This window comes from Crocuta crocuta, unplaced genomic scaffold (genome assembly GCF_008692635.1).
Source record: "Crocuta crocuta isolate KB4526 unplaced genomic scaffold, BGI_CrCroc_1.0 scaffold29, whole genome shotgun sequence".
NCBI lineage: Eukaryota > Metazoa > Chordata > Mammalia > Carnivora > Hyaenidae > Crocuta > Crocuta crocuta.
In genome coordinates this window covers 4,792,244-4,813,128 of record NW_027533280.1, presented here as the reverse complement: position 1 = coordinate 4,813,128, position 20,885 = coordinate 4,792,244, and the positions used below count along the sequence as shown (strand labels likewise).

The 20,885-nt window shown below is 41.2% G+C and overlaps 1 protein-coding gene across 1 annotated transcript in view; it reads left to right on the top strand.

The window, feature by feature from the left end:
- The first annotated feature begins 6,891 nt into the window (after window positions 1–6,891).
- Window positions 6,892–20,885, top strand: part of PPTC7 (protein phosphatase targeting COQ7) — a 38,147-nt gene continuing 24,153 nt past the window's right edge. Inside the window, exon 1 of the mRNA XM_077747975.1 lies at window positions 6,892–7,257. Coding sequence (XP_077604101.1) covers window positions 7,035–7,257 — 223 coding nt within the window. The 5' untranslated portion in view covers window positions 6,892–7,034. The remainder of the gene's footprint in view (window positions 7,258–20,885) is intronic.

Here is a 20,885-nt window from a genome sequence, read left to right as displayed (position 1 = left end):
CAGAGGCCCTTGTACTCAGGGCCCTGCCATTTAAAATCGTGCCAAACAACTGTAGCTGTCACAAACTGCCCAGGTCAAAAACCCACTTGACCCACAATTACCTTTGAGCCCAGGGCTCCGACTGCACGGGAAACCTGATCTCCGTGTGCTATTTTAGCCCCCCAAGTGTCAGTCCTCATGCCCGCCTCTCAAAGTTTTCCAAAAAGAAAATTAACATGCTGGGGGTTTACGGGGTGATAGCTAATTATACCCTTTTCAGCCTTTCCAAATTCTAAACCCACTAAAAAGTAGACGCATGAATCAGGCTGCCTGGGCTCAAAAGCATCAGCTTTATAAGGCTGATTGGAGAACATGGCTTCATTGTGCACTCAGTTCCCCCTCCGGATTACATTGATTGACCTGATCGCATGCTGGATTACTGCAAGCCTCCTCCACAGGGACAGGCTCCCAAAGGTGGAGGAGGAAATGTGAGTACTACAGTCAGGTCACAGCAAGAAAAGAAAAAGGGAAAGGGACTGGGCAACATGCTCAGTGTCCATCTTCTCCCAAAGGCACCGGTCAGACCAATCACTCCTCGTCCCATGGAAGGAGCTCAGGAGTTTTCCTTCACTGGTTTTTCTAATGAGAAATAGGAGCTCCTCCTCCTCCATGTAAATAAGCACAGGATAAGTTCCCTTCTCACAATTGTCTTTGGTTTGGGGACTTATTTTCAGTTCAATAAATATAACCATGGTACCTGGATCACATGATATGTTTGTCAGGATTCACTATATTGCAAGCCAAACTCAAAGGGACTTAAGCAAACCAGGGAATTAACACGAGTTCCTTTTTCAGGTAAAGCTGGATTCCAGGGTTTGCTCAAAGTCCCCAGGCCTCCGTTTCTTACCATCTGTAGGCTCTGCTTCTCTTTGTATTGCCTTTATTCTCAGGCTAACCCTTCCTAGGTAGTGGCAAAAATGGGTATCCGCAGCTCCACGCTTACATTCTCACCACCTTACAAACCCTGGTAAGAATGTCTCCTTGTTAATACTTTCAGCAAAATTCCATAGTGGAATCTCATTGACCCACCTTGGGTTATGTTGCCTTCACTCTGGACTAATCACTGTGACCAAGAGAATGTAATGCTCTGATTGGTGAGGCCTGGGCCATGTGTCCACCTCTGGTCCAGTTCTACCCGGTCTGTACGAACCAAGGGGGTGTTGGAGTACACCACCAAGGAAAATCTAAATGCTGTTATCAGAGAATAGATTCTAGGTGGGAAAAACATGACCATCACGCATAATGCAAAGCAAGGTAAGTTCAAGGAAAAGAACAGCCTGTGGCTAGTTTCTTCAAAAGGGCTTCAAAGGGCAGGCTCCAAGAGTCTTCCAGACACCTCTCCAGTTCAGTCCAGCTCTGCCCATTAACTTCATATGGGATGAACATGCTACTTGCTTCCTTTCTTCAACTGTAAAATAAGTTGCTTGTTTCATGTGATCTCTAAAGTTCTTTTATTCAACAGCATTCGCTTATTAGATTTATTTAGCATCTATATATGTGCCAGGTACTGCTCTGGACACTCGAGGTAGAGTAATGAAAAAAAAAACAGATAAAATCCCCTACTTTTCTGGAACTTACAGTCTAGTCGGGGGGAAGCCAAACAATAAACAAAATAAATAAGTCCTCCCTGCTGTGAAGGAAGCTGCTATGAAGGTCATCCCATGGTCAGGTTGTCAGAGCAGACGCTATGGGTAAAGCACATAGCAAGTGTTCCATCTATGGTGTCTATTGTTCTCACTCTATTATTCTTTTCATCATGATTGTTTTTTATTTATTATAATTCTATTACTATTTATTACTTTATTATTACTACTGGCATATTAAAAGCATTCGGTGACCCCTTAGTGTCTCCAGCATTAGGGACCCTCAGCATAATAAGGCCCTCTGTAGCAGGTCCTAATCTATTTTTTATTAAACTTTTTGAAATTTATTTGTTTATTTTGAGAGAGAGAGCATGGGAGGGACAGAGAGAGAGAGAAGAAGAGAATCCTAAGCAGACTCTGCACTGACAGTGTTCCTATGTGGGGCTCAAAATCATGAACTATGAGACCATGACCTGAGCTGAAACCAAGAGTCAGATGCCTAACCAACAGAGCCACCTAGGTGCCCCAGGTCCTAAACTATTTTTTAAATTGAGATGTAACTCACATACTATAACATTCACCCTTTAAAGTGTCCAGTTCATGGGCACCTGGGTGGCTCAGTCAGTTAAGCCTCTGACGTTGGCTCAGATCATGATCTCACAGTTTGTGAGTTTAAATCCCACATTGGGCTCAGAGCCTGGAGCCTGCTTCCGATTCTGTGTCTCCCTCTCTCTCTGCCCCTCCCCTGTTCACACTCTGTCCCTCTCTCTTTCTTAAAAATAAATAAACATTAAAAAATTTTAACTCTACAGTTCAATGCTTTTTAGTATAAGATTGTACAACCATTACCACTATTTAATTCCATGATATTTTCATTACCACAAAAAGAAACCTCACACCCATTAATAGTCACTTCCCATTCCCCGCACACCCTGGCCTATGGCAACCATTAATCTGCTTTCTGTCTCTGTGGGTTTGCCTATTCTGGACATTTCATATAAATAGAATCATACAACATGTGGTATTTGGGGACTGGTTTCATCATGTTTTCAAGGTCATCCATGTTGAGGTGTGTATCAGCGGTTCACTCCTTTAATGGCCAAATGGTTCCTAAACTACTTTCCTAGCTCCATTTCTCATTTTTCTTCACTCAAACCCTAAGGTGGAGCCGCACTGGACTGCTTGTCCTTCTCCATACTCTGCTTTTGTTTCATTTCTTTTTTTTTTTTCTTCTTTAATGTTTATTTTTGAGAGAGAGACAGAGCGTTGGGGGCGGGGAGGGGCAGAGGGAAACATAGAGTCCTAAGCAGTTTCCAGGCCCCGCCCCGAGCTGTCAGCACAGAGCCCGAGGTGGGGCTCCAACCCATGAACCCAGAGATCGTGATCCAGAAGATCCGAGGCTTAACGGCTTAACCGGCTGAGCCACCCAGGTGTCCCTTTTGTTCATTTCCTGCCCTCCTCTGACCTTTTTCTGTGCATTCACGCCTCTCACAAATGTCACCTCTTCATGAAGTGCCCTGAGTGTTCTACCCATCCCCCCCACAAAGGGTCCCATTTCTCCTCCCCATGCTCCTTTTTTTTATTTCAGCCGATGACTATTTTTGCTACATATTGACTTAACTTTAACCCTCCTACTCCACTGTGATTGCCTAAAGGCACCAACTTTTTAAAATCCCTTTCCCACAGCTTCAAACGTAACAAGTGCTCATCAAATATTTGCTAACTTGCATGGTATTGGTATAACCCAGTGGTTCTAAACTGGGGACAGCTTTGTTCCCCAGGAGACATTTAGAAATACTTGGAGATATTTTTGGTTGCCCTAACTAGGAGGTGAGGTGTGCTACTGACATCTAGTAGATAGAGGACAGGGTTGCTGCTAAGCCCCTTCCAATGCACAGGGTAGCCCCTCCCCCCCCATACAACAAAAAATTATCTGGCCTCAAATGTCAATAGTAGCAAAGTTGACAAACATTGCCACAAACTAATTAATGCTCCTTTTTGAATAGGTTAGCAAAAATAAATTAGGAGAGATCAGTGTACAACTCTAGCAGAAAATCGTATTAAACAATTTTTTTTTCTTTTTTTAGCAGCTGAGGGTGACTCCAGTGCAAAGCTCTTTCCTAATGCCATAGTAGGTGCCCGGGGAACACAGATGGTATTTTCACCACTTGTTCGCCTTTGAGAGTGACAACTGACCTCCCAGGAATCTTTGAAGTGCTAGGAATGTAACTCTGTTAAGGAAGAAAACTCTTAGGGCTTTTTAAATCTATCAAAATGTCAAAAGTGAATAATACTTCTGGGGGAGGGCAGGGGAAGGTGTTTTTTTTAAAGTACCCTCTTCTGGGGACGCCTGGGTGGCTTAGTAGGTCAAGCATCCAACTTTGGCTCAGGTCACAATCTTGGGGTCTGTGAGTTAGAGCCCTGCACCAAGCTGTATGCTGACAGCTCAGAGCCTGGAACCAGTTTCAGAGTCTGTGTCTCCCTCACTTTCTGCCCCTCCCCCACTTGCAGTCTGTCTAGCTCTCTCTCTCAAAAATAAATAAACATCCCAAAAAAACTTAAAGTATCTTCTTCTGGCTTCCCCATGATGGTGAAACCGTCTCTGGAATAAATGATTCAAGGGAACCTGAGGTCCGGTCTCCTCTCCTTTCTAAAAACTGCAAAGGAGTTTTGAGAAAGGGTTCTGTTCACACTGGGCTCCAATGAGCAACTCATTTGCAGGAAACTCAAGGCACCCATATCATTTAACTGAACACAGCAGCCCCATCAAAGCAGAGGTTACCAGCTTCAGAGTCACATCTTATGTTCCTGCCCTTCTCATCCAACCGGTTCTTTTGAGCGACACGGAAATTAGATAATATATGCCCTGAAAATGAAAGGTAGGACAGTCTGAAGGAGTTTGACAAGGCCAGGAATAGGGGTTGATGTGCTATTTTAAAAAGTTTGTCCTTGGGGTAGAATTACCTGACAGCCTGGCTGGGATTTGGTAGCGGTGTGTGTGTTTGAAAGAACAACCTTTAGCACAGCTGGCGTAGATGTAAATGCCAAGCAGAGGATTCGCAAGACATTACCCCCTCTTCTGGATGTATCTTATTCTTATGGGCCATAAAAAATAGTAAGGTGTGACTGCATTCTTGGACTAGACATATCTTTATATCCAGTAAATGAACTTTTTTAGTCTGCATATTTGACAAAATGCCACTTGCTCTGTGATTTATTCAGTCCAATTTTTATGAAAACCCTTAAGGACAGAAACATATAGAGTACTTGGCACACTGAAACACAGAAGTGTTTTGTTTTTTTTTAATTTATGTCTGAGAGAGAGACAGCGTGAGCAGGGGAGGGTCAGAGAGAGAGGAAGATACAGAAGCTGAAACAGGCTCCAGGCTCTGAGCCAGCGGTCAGCACAGAGCCCGACACAGGGCTCAAACCCACGAACGGTAAGATCATGACCTGAGCCAAAGTCAGACGCTTAACCAACTGAGCCACCCAGGTGCCCCTGAATCACAGAAGTGTTTAATGATGACAGTAATTAGGATCGTGGAACAATGTCCTTTGAGTGAATGTTTGGCAGGACTTTAGATATATTAAGAAAAGAATCATGTAACGAATGAAATGGGAGTCCCCAGAACTGCAGTTCTGTCAAAAGTGAATTGGAAGAAGACCAATGCGTCTGAGTGATATTTATGTCTTAATAAAACTAAAAATTATTCCAAATTGGATTACTTGCCTCAAATCTCACTTTTCTTTTGTAACCACTCTTCATTCAATCATTCTTTTATTTAATATTATTTTTTATATTATTTATGGTTCCTATTTAGTTATTTCTTCATTTATTCAACATGCATTTATACCCCCCCACCTCCTATGTGCCAGGCTTTACATTAGATTCTAATAATACAATGGCAAATGATTCTTACCCTTGGGAGTTTAGAAAACAGAACTATTCATTCTTTCATTCATTTACTAAAGTTTCTACTGTGCACTCATACATTCTGGGGATACATCAACAAAGAACACAGGACCCTGATATAATAAAATTGCATTCTAGTGAGTAGAAGGAAGATCAAGAGCAAAGGTCCTGATGCAGCTGTGAGCATGGCTAGAGCCCAGTTAGTGAAGGGGACATGGCACCAAATGGGATGGAGAGGTACACAGAGGCTAGATTATGTATAGCCCCACCGTGCATTGTATGTAATCTAAACATTCATACACACAAACATTGCACATATTTGTTGAGTTTACCTTTCCATTAGATTACAAACTAGCCGTTAAATTTAGTTATTTACCTAAATAATTTCAGAGGAAGTGTGTTAATAGTCAAAATCTGGAGACTACTACTGTGCTTTTTTTGTTAGGGGTGGGCTGAGAGCTTAATTTAAAAAGTAAAGGAACTGCCTTTCTTGCCAAGGGCTGTCCTTATGAAGAGAAGAGGTAGCAGCCATAGGAGAGAGGAAGAGACCTCATCTTTGCAAGTCTTTGGCACTGCACCTCTCTGGGCAACTTGAGCCAGAGGTCAGAAGACCTGTTCTTGAGAGGTGAAACCTCAAGAAAATTAAGATTTGGAACAAAGAAATTTGAGGCTTGGAATTTTTTATTTCCAAATTGGAAGAACCATTTGCAAAGTCTGAACACTTTTATGGTTTTGTCTACAGTGACTTTTGTGTATGCTCTTCACCATCCTCCCATTCAACCCCCAGTCTAATTAGGACAGTTAACATCTCCCGAATTTTCCTAAATAATATGCAAAACGGCTCTTCTTTCCAGATTTCTGTCTCTTAACCCTTCCAGTATTTAAATTCTGGAGATGTTACTACAGTTGTGTATTTCAGCGTCTTATATATATTGCAGAGTAATTTTATGCGACCCGACTCTAGTTTCTTTTGGATTTTTCTTTGAAGGGATGGTGGCATTATTTAAAACAATAGCCTTCATTCGTGATTAAAACGGAGGAAACTTTCAAACAGCCCATCTACAATTCTCAGTAAATGAATTTAGGTTCCGCATCTGGGGAATTCTCCTACGTCCTGGATGGTAGGCAGTGAGGTAATAAACATGGACTACAACTCCCAGGAGACAGTGCGTCCACATCCTCTGCGCACTCTCGACCCCGAAGGCCGCCTGAGGCACGGAGCCCGAGGGGGCGTGGTTTGGGCCCGAGCCGCGAATCGTGGGCGGAGCCATAGGCGTGGCCAACGGAGGGGGCGGTGCTGCCGGCGCGGCCCGGAACACGCTAGTGGAGCGGAAGATGGCGGCTGCAGCNGTGGGGGAGGGGCGGCGGCGGCGGCTGTGCGCCGCCCTGAGGAGCGCCCCGGCGGCGGCGCTGCTGCGGCTGAAGAGAGAGCCGGCTCCGGGCCTCCGCGTCCTCCTGCTCCCCGGGCCCCCCGCCTCCTCGGGGGGGCGGCGGCGGCGATGTTCTCGGTCCTCTCGTACGGGCGGCTGGTGGCCCGCGCCGTCCTCGGCGGCCTTTCGCAGACCGACCCCAGGGCCGGTGGCGGCGGCGGCGGCGACTACGGGCTGGTGACGGCCGGCTGCGGCTTCGGCAAAGACTTCCGTAAGGGCCTTCTCAAGAAGGGCGCGTGCTACGGGGACGACGCTTGCTTCGTGGCCCGGCACCGCTCAGCAGACGTGCTCGGTGAGTCCCCGGCCCGGGTACCCCCGCTCCAGCCCCGGATCCGCCTCCTGGGGACTCCCCTGCTCGGGGCTTTCCCCAGTTCCTCCCGGCGGTGAGAGGAGCCCGAGAGCCAGTAGTAGCTGTAGGGAGGGAGCGCTTACTATGTGCCAGGCGCCGTGCCAAGCGCTCCGAGGTGCGTTTTCCATTGGAACAACCCCCCATTTTAGAGATTAGGAAACTGAGCCGCAGAGCGGTTGAGCTCTGTGCTCAAGGTCACCCAGCCCGAGCTGTGACCAGTTTGTCCGAGCCCAGAACCGCACTGTTAGTCACTTAGCTGCCCGGGAGACACCTGCAGACTCCTAACGTCGCTCTTGTTCCCTCCCCGCCTCCTCCCTCTGCGTGCCCGGGAGATCTCTGATTCTTCGCGTACTCCTGACGCCACAGCCTGTCCATAGGCTGCGGGATCCAGAGCGGACTGTCGCGAGCCCCAGACAGCCCAGCCGCATTCTTTCACCGCCTCGATGGTGACCAGATCTCCATCCTTTTCGCAGTCTCGCAGGCGGTGGCGCTGGCCTGGTGAAAACACACTCGCAGTGCATTCTCCCAAACTGATCTTGCCCGCCTGAGGTCACTTGGGGTGGAAGAGAGTCTCCTTGACCCAAAATAGAATGGTCGAACCTTCTTCAAACTGCAGCCAAGAAAGGCTTGAGAAATTGGTTCAAGCTTTTTCAGGCCACAGGTGCTTCCGAAGGCCTAGTCCAGTTACACTTTTGGGTATGGGAGACTAGCGTGAGAACTTCTAGAAAGGGCTAAATATAATTCACAAGCAATCATAAAGTTTGTCATAACGTACGTCTTTGGAGACGAAGTGTATGCTGTAGGATCATGTGCCATTGAATCTCCTTTAATGAGTAAAGCACTTCCTTTGAAAGTGAAGGGCATGCTGTCATTGAATTTGGGTTCAAATGTCACTTGGGTTTCACTTCCCAGGTGAGATCGAGTTTTTGATTACTTTAAATTTCATATGCCAAGGCAAAGTATGGCACTGGAACAAATGGTCCTGTAACTTTTTATGACAATAATTATTTTTTAATTTGTTCTCAGAATAACTGCCTATTATCTTTGTTTCTACTACACCTAGTGTTTGTGAGCATGGTGTGGAAAGGTTGTTCTCGTTTTAATTTATGAATGACCCCATTCCCCGGGTAGAAAAAAAAATCACTAGTGTTTAGACAACACTTTTGATGTTAATTTTAGAGGGTGGGAGAGGATTCCTTAGTGAAGGAGATCTACAAGCTCCACTTTGAAGTCGACTTGACCCTGACTCCTTATCTTTTTTAAAGGGTGTCAGGAGCTGTCTTTTCCCATTACATTTAGAAGCTTTCTTTAATGAGCTTGTGACCTGTGCTGCTTTTTCAAATTGCACTCATGGATGCAACAGGATAGGTGATAACGAGCCACTAAGGTTCCCCCTTATAAATCTACGTACTGGCTTTTGTGAAATATTTGCAATTTGATTGACGATTTGGGGTCATTTTAACGAGCCAAAACTTAAGCTTGATTTAAAATTTTTTGAAGGCTACTTTCTTAATGAAGTGGGGTATTTCTAAGGATAGGGGAATTTTGCTCAAACCCATTTTGAAAAATACAACCCTACCATCTTGGCAGAATCCCTGCCTGATTTGGTGCTGAGCTTTGCCAGCCTGGCTCTGTGATCTGTGGTTTTGGGCGAGAGCCTCTCAGCTCATGTTCCTCATCTAAATTAGAGGATGAAGAGAGTGGACTATCTGACCCTTAGGGACTTCTGACCACTGGATCATATTTTCTTTTTGTTTTGAATAGACAGCACCCTTTGCTATTTTGCACACGAAATAACGGGCATCAATTCCCATCTTTTTCACACGGATACCTTCAATATATTTCTTTTGTTTTGTATGTGGCGCTAAAGCAGTGGTTCTTAACTATCCTTGGTTCACAGCCTCAGGATTTTTGACTGCCCAAGGGTGCTCTCTCCAGAAAAATGTGCTTGGAGACAAAATTTTGCATAGGCATTCAGGGACTTTACTGACCCCATGAAGTCCCTCTGTGTACCACTTAGAGGTGCACGCACGCGGACCAGATTAGGAACTGCAGTTCTGTACCCCCTTCAAAAGAGAGGCTGCCAGGCATAACCAGACGTGTGTTGTTTATGTCACCAAGGGGTGGTCTTTGGCCATATTTGACAAAGAGCCATTTTAAGAGAGAGAGAGAGAGAGAGAGTGTATGTGTTTGGTGTGCAGATCAGAGAAGACAGGTTCTCTTGGACTGTCCTGTTTTGGAGGAGCTCTTCCAGAAAGCCATCTTGGAAGCCACCTGATACAACTTCTGAGTTGGCCTCATTTGATCTTTGGCTTCCACTCTGTGTGATGGTTACTTCTCTTTTATTGACACTATCCCATCACAGGCAGGTCTGATTCTCTCTTGCTGTGAAAGAGGTGAAGCATCTCAGCACATCTTTAATAGTGCTTTTTCTCTAGAAGTTGGAGTTCTAAACTGAAATCCATTAAAAGACTGTTGAATAATGTGTTGAACCTCAGTGCTTCAAACCTTCTAGTTCTACAGATAATTCATTTTCTTTGGGTTGACACTGTTGCTAAATATATGTGCAACTCACTGTGGTCATTTAGAGCCCCTAGACTGCTTGGAATGAAAGCTGTTTGTTTCTTTTTGTGAAAGAGAAAGCTGTTGTATCTCTTTAATTTAGAATTGATCTGTTCTATTAGTCATGCAATGACTAAAAAGTACCTGGTGCTCTACAACATTTTGTAGAGTCCCCACTGGATTTCTTTTAGGAAAAACCAACTATGGTGGGTGTGGTGAGACACAGGAACCACTCCTATCCCTTGGAAAATTGGCAAAGGTACTTTCTCTTTATTAGGTCCAACAGGAGTAAACCAATACCAGCAGGGGCTGTGTGTGCACTTTTCTTTTTTCTTCTTCCTTGTGGCTAATCCTGAGTTCTTTCAATACTCTATATGGCATGGATGCCTAAGTACACAAAAATATGAGAGCTGCCTAGTGTGTAATTGCTGGGCCTCCCACAGCCCTAAGCTACTTAACAATAGAATCCAAGACTGTTGAGAGTTGTAAGACTTTAAAACCTTGGAGACCAGTGAGAAGATGGATGCCTGCAGAGGGGCAAATGATTTTGCTAAGGTTACTCCACTAGTTAATAGCAGACCCAGGACTAGCACCCAGTCTCCCCATTCCTGTCCTCTTTCCGTTGCATCGCTAGTTAAGTTTTCTAGATAAGACAGGCGAATTCAAAACCAGTCTGTCTTCAGGTACTGTTTGTCCTTCTAATGCTTTTCTGCTTAAGGGTGTGTGTGTATATTTACAACTTCTGTATTCATACTATGACTCATAATTAAAATGTAACAAAAACTCCTCTGCGTACTAAACCACAGTTACTGAAACCAGTTTACAAATGGCAGCATGGTCTCTGCCATCTAAAAGCTGACCTCCGAATATTGAGTTGTAATGTAATTCTTATAAAACTACAGGGTGTTTATTTAAACTTGATTTAAGTTGAAACCTTGAAGAGAAATGAAAACAATTTCATATTCTAGCCTTTGGATATGATTTTGATTGTGGTCAGGGTTTCTGAAGTGTTTTCGTGAGTAATGCCAGTCTTAAAGGTAGTTGTCTTTAAGGTGTAAGGATTACGTGAACAATATAAAGATTAAAAATTGATTTAGGAAATGAGTATGCCAGGTAGAATTTTATGTTTCCTAGCAGTCATGATAATTTTAATGTATTTATTTGAACCTCTGTACCGAACAGTGAGTTATCCTTTTAATAGCATAGTCACCCTGGGAGAGCATGTATGTATGCTAATTTAAGCCTTTGAAGAAGTCCTTTTTGAAACTTCTCTCAGCTGAATTTTAAGCTGTATCAGAAAAATAGTCTTATTATTATATAGTCATAATGTTCTGAAAGTCAAATTTTATTCTTTTTTAATGTTTTATTTATTTCTGAGAGAGAGACAGACTGCATGAGTAGGGGAGGGTCAGAGAGAGACGGAGACACAGAATCCGAAACAGGCTCCAGGTTCTGAGCTAGCTGTCAGCACAGAGCCCGACACGGGGCTCAAACCCAGGAACTGTGAGATCATGACCTGAACTGAAGTCGGACGCTTAACCGACTGAGTCACCCAGGCGCCCCTGAAAGTCAAATTTTAGCCTGATCTACATCTTAACAGCAGACATAACCTTGGTTGAATTTTTAAAAACTGAGATATAGAATTCATCTGCCATAACATTTACCTTTTATATTAAGAAAATTCATGGGGGCACCTGAGTGGCTCAGTCAGTTGAGCATCCCACTCTTGGTTTCAGCTCAGGTCATGATCTCACGGTTTTGTAGTTTTGAGCCTCACATTGGGCTCTGTGCTGGCAGCTCAGAGCCGGCTTGGGATTCTCTTCTCTCTCTCTCTCTCTCTCTCTCTGCCCCTCCTCTGCTCACGCTGTCTCTGTCTCTCTCAAAAATAAATAAAACTTTAAAAATTTTAGTACATTTAGTACTAAATTCAGTATTTAGTAGATTCACAAGATTGTGCAGCCGCCACCACTGACTAGTTACATGTTCGTCCCCACTAAAGAAACCCCCTATGCATTAGCAGTCACTCCCGGTCTCCCCTCCCTCAACCCCTGGCAACAGAAAGTAGATTCTTACAATAGATTTGCCTATTCTGGACATTTTATATAAATGGAATCATACAAAATGTGTTTTTTTTATATCTAACTTTTTTCACTTAGTATATTTTCAAAGTCTGCCCACATTGTAGTTTGTATCAGTGCTTCATTCCTTTTAATGGCTGAATAATATTCCATTGTATGGATATACCACATTTTATCCATTCATCTATTAGTGGACATTGGATTGTTTCCACTTATTAGCTGTTGTGAATAGTGCTATTGTGACACATTCATATACAGGCTTTTGTGTGAACATATGTTTTTCATTCTCCCAATATATATATGGGTATATATACCCATATATTGGGTATATATCTATAAATGGAATGGCTGGGTCTTATTGTAACTATAACTTTATGAGGAATATAGTTGTTTTTTATATAATTATTTTTACATACTTATAATTACTTTATCCAAGGGAAAATATTTTTTAAAAGGTAACAATCAAATGTAAGTTCTAAGATTAATCAGTACTTTAAATATGTCTGATTTCATAAGCCATGTGCTTTCAAGAGAAAATTGTGGAATATTAAGGATATATGAGAGTTGTGGGTTTAGTAAAAGAGCCTTCTAGGACCCATAGAAACAGTAGGGCTTGTGAAGTCACTGACCAAAAAAGGAAAGAAAGAAAACAAAAAGCCATGCATTTGACTAGTTGCTTTCTGATTTTTCTGAGTGGTCTTTCATTGTGTATTAAATAAGATTACAGTTGCTGGGTAGAGGAATTTTGCTATTTGTTCTTTAAACCCTTGCTCCCTGATATTTTTCTCATTTTGCTATACAGATATATTGTACTTTTCATGAGGTTCTTATAAGGCACATTATTTTAAAGTCATTTCCTTATTTGTTACACTGTCAGAACTACTTTTCCTTTGTTCAGTCTTTAACCTAGAGATTTCTCAAGCTTAGTTTAAAATTTTTCTAACTTTCAGCTTCTCTCTCAATGTGTTAATGTTTATAAAGGATTCTGGATGAATCTTTTTTATAGAGCAAGTAACTGAATTTTGAAAACATGACTATTGATACTTTTTAGAAAAAAATATTTTTTAAAGGTTTTAAATTGTAGCAGAAGGTAAGATGCATATGTTAGCTGGTTGTGGTGGGGAATTTTTTTGGAGGGTGGAGGAGAAGGGGCTGGATCCCAGGAGGCTGTTCCCTGAACTTTAGCACTGCTTTATGAAACTGGGCAATACATAACCTGAATAGTTGCAACAGTATCCAAATGGAGTTTGTACTCATGTGTGACTCACAAAGCATTATATCCAGGCCACAGTATTTGACCTACAACCATGTCCTTTGAGTAAATGCTGATGTCAAGTTCAGGCTGAATGTCAAATGCATTTTACGTAGGTCCCCTTCCCTTTTAGAGAGGCCTCACTTGGGACTTTAGGTTCAGAATTTTCAGGAAAATGCTTTAGGAAAGTAAGTTAACAGTATTTTCTTTTTAAAGAAATTTGACTTTTTAGGGACTCCTGGTTAAGCATCTGTCTGACTTCGGCTCAGGTCATGATCTCACACTTTGTGGGTTCTAGCCCCACCTTGGGCTCTGCCCTGAAAGCGCAGAGCCTGCTTCAGATTCTCTGTATCCCTCTCTCTCTACAACTCCCCTGCTCATGTTCTCTCAAAAATAAGTAAATAAACATTTTTTTAGTAAAAAGAAAAAAAGAAATTAGACTTTTCAAACCAGAAGTTCTAGTTAGCTGAAAAACAGTGTGCCTTGTGAGTTTTCCTTTCACAATTAGTGTTAACTTTTGGTCTCATTTTAGGAAGTGTGCCCTGGATCCTAATTTTTGTCATTAGTAATAAAATTTAGTGATCTATCTTGGTTGGGAGTTGTCAAATATTTTTTAAAATCAGGTAGTTTTCTGTCTCCTTGAGAGCTAAATCATTTGTTTCCTATTATTAAGCAATATACACAATTTACAGATTTGCATCATAAATCAAGACTTTTTGCAAAAGCTGACTCACTGCAGAGGGCATTGGGCTGATAACATACTTAATCATTTAAATTTCAGTTGACAAGTGGTACAGCTCTTTCAATTTAGTTTAAAATTTTGAAGAAGAAAAGATGTTCTGTTCTTTTGAATAAGATCCCAAACAGGATTTTGGATGTATTGGGATAGGGGACAGGTGCAAAGCTTTTCCTTGAAGAGTGAAAGTACTTCACTCTTTTTCCTAAGCATTTATTCAGTATTTTGACACAGTATATGATTCATCTTATCATGCTTTATAGGTAGTGCTTTAAGATTTTACGTTACGTTTTTGTGTTTAACATTATTTAATCTTTTAACTCTGAATAGCTGTTTTTATCTCCATTTAATCTGCATCTGTTTCCTCATCTGTGAAGTTGACTCCTCAATAAGGTTGTTAACAGCTAGTATCATAGCTGGGACTTGGGCCTAAGTTTCCTGCTTGCATATCGTATGCTTTTAAATAAAAATGCTTTTGTTTTGTGCTTAAAAAAGTAACCCATGTTCAGAAAAGCACAGTATAAAACACCTGTACCTCATAACTCATCTGTAATCAGTATGTTTTCCTCTAGTTTTTGTGTATTTACAATAATATATATATTATTAAATAAAATTGAGTTAATGGTAATGTTATTTTTTGTAATGTAAATTGAGCACATTTCCATGTGTAATTGCATCATGTTTTACTGTGTGCATAGTTCATAATTCATTTAACCAGTTCTCTATTTTTAGTTATTTAGATTATTGCTGATTTTGTTTCATTTTTAAAAAGATTTTATTTCTTTATTAAGTTTTATTTATTTAAGTAATCTCTACACCCATAGTGGGGCTTGAACTAACAACCCCAAGGTCAAAAATCGTATGCCCTACTGACTGAGCCAGCCAGATGCCCCAGTTGCCAGTTTTCTGTTTTGAGTAACATTAGAGTGAATGAATATCTGTATCTGAATATTTCTTTAAAAAAATTTTTTTTTTACATTTTTTTTTATTTTTGAGAGACAGAGTGAGACAGAGAGTAAACTGGGGAGGGGCAGAGAGAGAAGAAGACACAGAATCTGAAACAGGCTCCAGGCTCTGAGCAAGCATTCAGCACAGAGCCTGACGTGGAACTCGAACCCACAAACCATGAGATGATGACCTGAGCCGAAGTCGGATGCTCAACCTACTGAGCCACTCAGGCGCCCCTGAATATTTCTTTAGAATAAATTCCTTGAAGAGTTCTTGTGTCAAAGGCTATGAACATTTGTAAGGCCTCTGATAGGAATATTAGCACAGGTCCCTCTAAAAAGGTTGTAGTAATTTATCCTTTTCTAGTTGTTATGAAATTGCTCCCATTAGTAAGCTTATTATTGATCTTGAGTCTATCACATTTAACTAACAATTTATAAATGTATTACATTCTTAAATAGTTGTTTTTGGGTGAATAAGTTGGGTGAATAGTTCTAGAATTGATTGAATTGTTGGTATGAATCCCACAGACTACAAAATGACTGCAAAAACTTTGCCAGAGACTACAAAAGTGACTTACTACAAAGAGTGCTTTCTGTTGAAAGACCCAGTACAATTTTGACTCAGGCCAATTCTAACACATTTTTGTACCGATTTTCTTTTACTCATTAACAGACTATTTGAAAAGAAAGGGAATTTCTTTTTGTGAGTCTCTGTGTCACTATGACTGTACATTTTGATCTTTCAAGGATGCTGTCATCCAGCAAGTTTTTTGATTTATCAGAATTCGTCCATGCTGTCATTTGATGTCGATGAAAAAGATTAGCTGTACTGAATGAAGCAAACAAAAAGTGCTTCTGTTTTCACATCAGTGTTTGGATAGCAGTTTGGGATAAGAAAATAGAGGTGAACTACTTGCATAAGAGCTAGAATACTTCATGGCTGTAAGTCGACCACGGATTGGTAATATGGTCATTAATGGTTCTGTGAAATGAGGAAGCCTAAACAAAGATGTCTCATGCATACACTGTTTTTAAAAATTTGCTTCTCTTAGTTCTTGAGCAGCAAATTTGATCTTATTGCTTTTCTTTTTCATGTACACTAAATTCACTGAGCAGTCAGTGGTCTTTGGATAACAAAGTGTGTTTTGTGAATACATTCCACATATACAAATTAATTTCTTTACAGATCAGATTAATTCAGTGAAGTAAATTAATACTAATCAATAGCCCTCTTTTATTCTTTTATCAGAATTTCAAATTGAAAAATGGTTGGCTTGACTTTTTGTTAGGCTTAGTTAGACTTTTGTTAGGCTTAAAGAAGAAAACTATTTCCAACATTTTAGGTGGTTAAAACTAATGTAAAAGGACATGGGGCAGTATTCTTATCCTCTGAACCAGTATTGAAACTTCTCTGAAAACATACATGTGATGATGTAATAAGGAGAAAGGAAAATTTGGGAAGGTTAAAATGGAGCCTTTGCTTCAAAACTAGCTCGTGCAATAAATGTAATGTTGTATGTGAAAAAGAAAGCATAGCTGTATGTTAACCTTTATCTTATAGTTTCTAATCGTGTTCCCTTTTCTTTCAGTGTGATTTAGAATCCCAGAATGTTAGATCTTAGAAAAAGGAACTGAAGAGAATTTGTCTTTCCTGTCCCTTACTTCAAAGATAAGAAAAGTAAAGCTTAGAGAAGTGATTTAGTCAGTGTCCTACAGCAGGTTAGTGGCAAAGAAAGGTGGGAGTGGTGTTCTTTCCTGACTCCCTTTCAGGATTCTTCCCATCAAACTGTCTTATGGCAGTCTATGAGAGGAGCATCCTGTAAGTAGCTGGCTCCAACCCAGGGCACAGCACTTTGCGCAACTCTATGATCAAATACTGGGTACATTCTCTTTTTGGAGTTCTCAGATGAAAGTTTGTATACCAGAGTTTTGGTGTTCTAATTTTTCAGTGCAGTCAACCGAATTCATTGTTTACAGGTTGTTGCCCTGGTGCAGAAGACCAAGAACAAAACAAACTTCAGCCCGGAAGTTTCGTAGAGAGATGGGTTTTTCAATAAATTGAGGCAAGTGAAAAAAATGGTTAAGCTCTCCAGATTGAGGGTTCAGCAGAGACACTGGAGATTCTCGGAACTACAGCTGTTTTGTGGCTAAAGAGTGATTGGGGCTGGCTGGGTGGGTTTGGGAGAGTGGTTGAGAATTGAGACCAGACTGTTGAAGGTCACAATTGCCTTGTTAAGTAATTGGGTGTTTCATTTTTGTTGTTGTTAGGAAGCTGTAGAAAATGTTTTTACTTTTGTTTTGAGTTTGGTTTGGTTATTTTTGAAGAGGCACCACATTCAAACGGTACAAAAGTCAAAAGATACTCTAAATCTTAAAAGGTGCAGAGTAAAAAGTCTCTGTCACTCTTGTCTTCTAGCTGCAAAGTTCCTCTCTCAGAAGGAACTAATGTTATCCATTTCTTGTGTATCCTTCTAGAGAATGTTTTTATATGTACAAGTAAAAACGTGTATATACATGGAAGGTATTTGACTAGAAGAATAACATGGACATAGTAAGCTTGTAAAAAGTGAAAAAGAAAGAAAAGAAAATGATACAGAGAGTGTAATGGAAGAACAGGAAGCAAAAGACCAGTTAAGAAGCTACTGAAATAATCTGAGCTAGAAAAGGCTTTAACTAGGGCAGTGGAAAGTAGTTGGGCTTCAGACACATTGCAGGCATAGAATCAATAGGACTTAGTGATAATTGTACAAAGAGGATGAAAGAGAAAAGAGGAATTGACGTTGATTTTGAGGTTTTGCATCTGGAAGCTTCCTTAAGGTTTCGAGCCTACAAGTGTGGGCGGGTTGGGCTGCCAGTAGGAAAGTCAAGAGAAGGATGATCAAATTTGGGAATGGGATACAGGTAATTGCTTGGTGGGAGAGGCATTTCAGAGGTGGAATCATCTGGCTCATAGAATGTTTAAATCAAGCTGGCCCTGAGTTTCTGAGTGCTCTAGCAGTAATTCTCATTAGAATCACCTGTGCATTTTGGGGGTCATACAGGGCCACAATGGGCATACTGACTCAGGAAGTGGGGCTTGGGTTCCACAGGTAATGTCAGTGTGCAGCAAGAATTGAAAGCTGTTATGCCAGCTACTAGGCCGGCACCCAGAGATGAAAAAGATGGTTGGTCTTTCTCTGCCTGACACATTTCACTTAGCATAATACCCTCGAGTTCCATCCACGTTGCTCCAAATGGCCGGATTTCATTCTTTCTCATTACCATGTAGTATTCCGTTGTATATATAAACCACATCTTCTTAATCCATTCTTCAGTTGATGGACCTTTAGGCTCTTTCCATGGTTTGGCTATTGTTGAAAGTGCTGCTATGAACATTGAAGTACATGTGCCCCTATGCATCAGCACCCCTGTATCCCATGGGTAAATTCCTAGCAGTGCTGTTGCTGGGTCATAGGGGAGTTTTATTAATTTTTTGAGGCACCTCCACACTTTTCCAGAGTGGCTGCACCAGTTTACATTCCCCCCAACAATGTAAGAAGGTCCCCATTTCTTCACATCCTCACCAGCATCTATAGTCTCCTGATTTGTTCATTTTAGCTACTCTGACCAGCATGAGGTGGTATCTCAGTGTGGTTTTGATTTGTGTTTCCCTGATGATGAGTGACGCTGAGTGTTGTTTCATGTGTCTGTTGGCCATCTGGATGTCCTCTTTGGAGAAGTGTCTGTTCATGTCTTCTGCCCGTTTCTTCACTGGATTATTTGTTTTTCAGTTGTGGAGTTTGGTGAGTTCCTTACAGATTTTGGATACTAGTCCTTTATCTGATATGTCATTTGCAAGACAGATACCATATGTTTTCACTCATATGTGGAACAGGAGAAACTTAAGAGAGGACCGTAGGGGAGGGGAAGGGGAAAAATAGTTAAGGAGAGGGAGGGAGGCAAACTACAAGAGACTCTTAAATACTGAGAACAAACTGAACAAACTGAGGGTTGATGGGGAGTGGAGGAGAGGGGAAAATGGGTGATGGGCATGGAGGAGGGCACTTGTTGGGATGAACACTGAGTGTTATATGGAAACCAACTTGACAATAAACTATATTTAAAAAATTTTTAAAATTAAGAAAAAGAAAAAGATGGTTGGTTAACAGTGTGAAAGAGACTCCACCCTGAAGGGGAGTCACAATAGATAGAGAAAGGAGACAAAAAAAAGTCGGGATAGAGCTGCTGTGATTATTGTAGTGACCTTTGTATCACCAGTTGTTATATAAGATTTTCCATTTAAAATAAGAAATCTCTAAATCTGACCCCTCACACGTAGGAGACAGCAGGCACTTAAGAGATTTTTGTTAACCGAGGTTATTTCAGAGTCACTTCTGAAAAAGGAAAACTAATTTCTTCAAAGTGTGGGTGGATCTGTTTTTCCTTGTGTGTATTTTAGAGACATATATGTTTGTTCCTTAGTGCCTGTTAAATGTTTAATGAGATATTGAATGGTGGTGGATGTGTGATGGGAAAAGCTGAATGGACTCCATTCACCTTTTATCTATTACCTGTGAGTAGTAATTGTCTTTTGGTTGTGACCACAGAACAGTGTTTGTAGACTATAAATACTGATCAGAGATTGCTTGATATAGATTGTTCTATATGCTGTTATCTGGTCTCAAAGAGAGGCATAACTCTCTCTTACTGCATGTCCACTGTGAGCTGAGCATTGTGGTAGGCACTCTTTAACACATTTTTCCTGTTCCTCCTATCAGCCTGTGATATCCATGATATTATACCCATTTACAGGTGAAGATGCTGAGGCTCAGAGAGCTATCCAAGAGACACCATTGGATACACATTACCCTGGTCCTGGAGCTGCAGTTTGAACCCAGATCTGACTCGAAATCCTATATGCCCTTGGCTAATGTGTATACACTGCTTTTCAAGTCAGAAATGGTCATTAAAAACTTTGTGGTTTACTAAGGTGATCTTTGCTGAGTCTGAATACTACTTTGATATTAGCTATTCCTAGGCTAGTAGTTGAGCAAAGCCCCTTCATTAAAGCAAGTAAAGGCCTCAGTTGAACTAGTTCAGTGAGCCACGAGGACTTTGGTGGTTTCAGGCCAGCCCTTTCCTTCTAGGCACCTCCTTTATGCCTGAACTCCTGCAGTGTATTGTTTGGGCTGATTGCTGGTCAGAGGTTCCTGGCAAGAATGTAATAGGCATTTACCTGGAGGTCAGATTTCTCAGCTCTTGAGTTCTACCCTCCCCTTTATTACTGTACCTTATCCATATTAGTCAGAATCTTAAGGAACTGCCCATATTGCCTCTCTTGTCAACCTCCTCCCCCATGACTCATGTTTACATCCTTCAAGGCCCAGATCAGGCACTTCTCTTTTCTATGAATACTTTCCTGATTCCTTCAGCTAGATGTAATCTGATCTTCTTTGGTTTAGTTTTTATGGCTGCATATTTATTTTGTTAGAGCCATTTATCATACACCTTTCCAAACCTTTCTTCCCTGCCACAATTACTACCACTAGATTTTAAGCTCCGTAGGCAGGAAATCTTTTATTATATGTAAATCTCTTTAGCTCCCTTTCACTACAGTGTCATGCATATAGAAAATGTTCAGTAAACTGTGTTGAATAACTCAATATTGAATGTAAGTGTAAAATGTAGTTCTAACTGGATTTATATAGGTTTTGTAATCCCTCCCATAAAGGTAACATATATACTCATTACTGAAAAGTGGGAATATCGTGGAAAATGGAAAGAAGAAAAAACAATTATTGGTCCTACTGCCCAAAGATCATTACTTGATGAAACAGTATGTAGGAAAAAATTTAATTAGTGTTTAGAAATTAAGGAACAGTTCTCCACTTGGCAGGCTTATTCAGAGGAATTATGTTCTCATTTTTTAAAAAAAAAGAGTGTTTGTGCCAGGGCTACATGTGACTCTTGACCTCTCCCAGAGGGTGGTATTTTAGTAAAGGCCAGCTCTTATT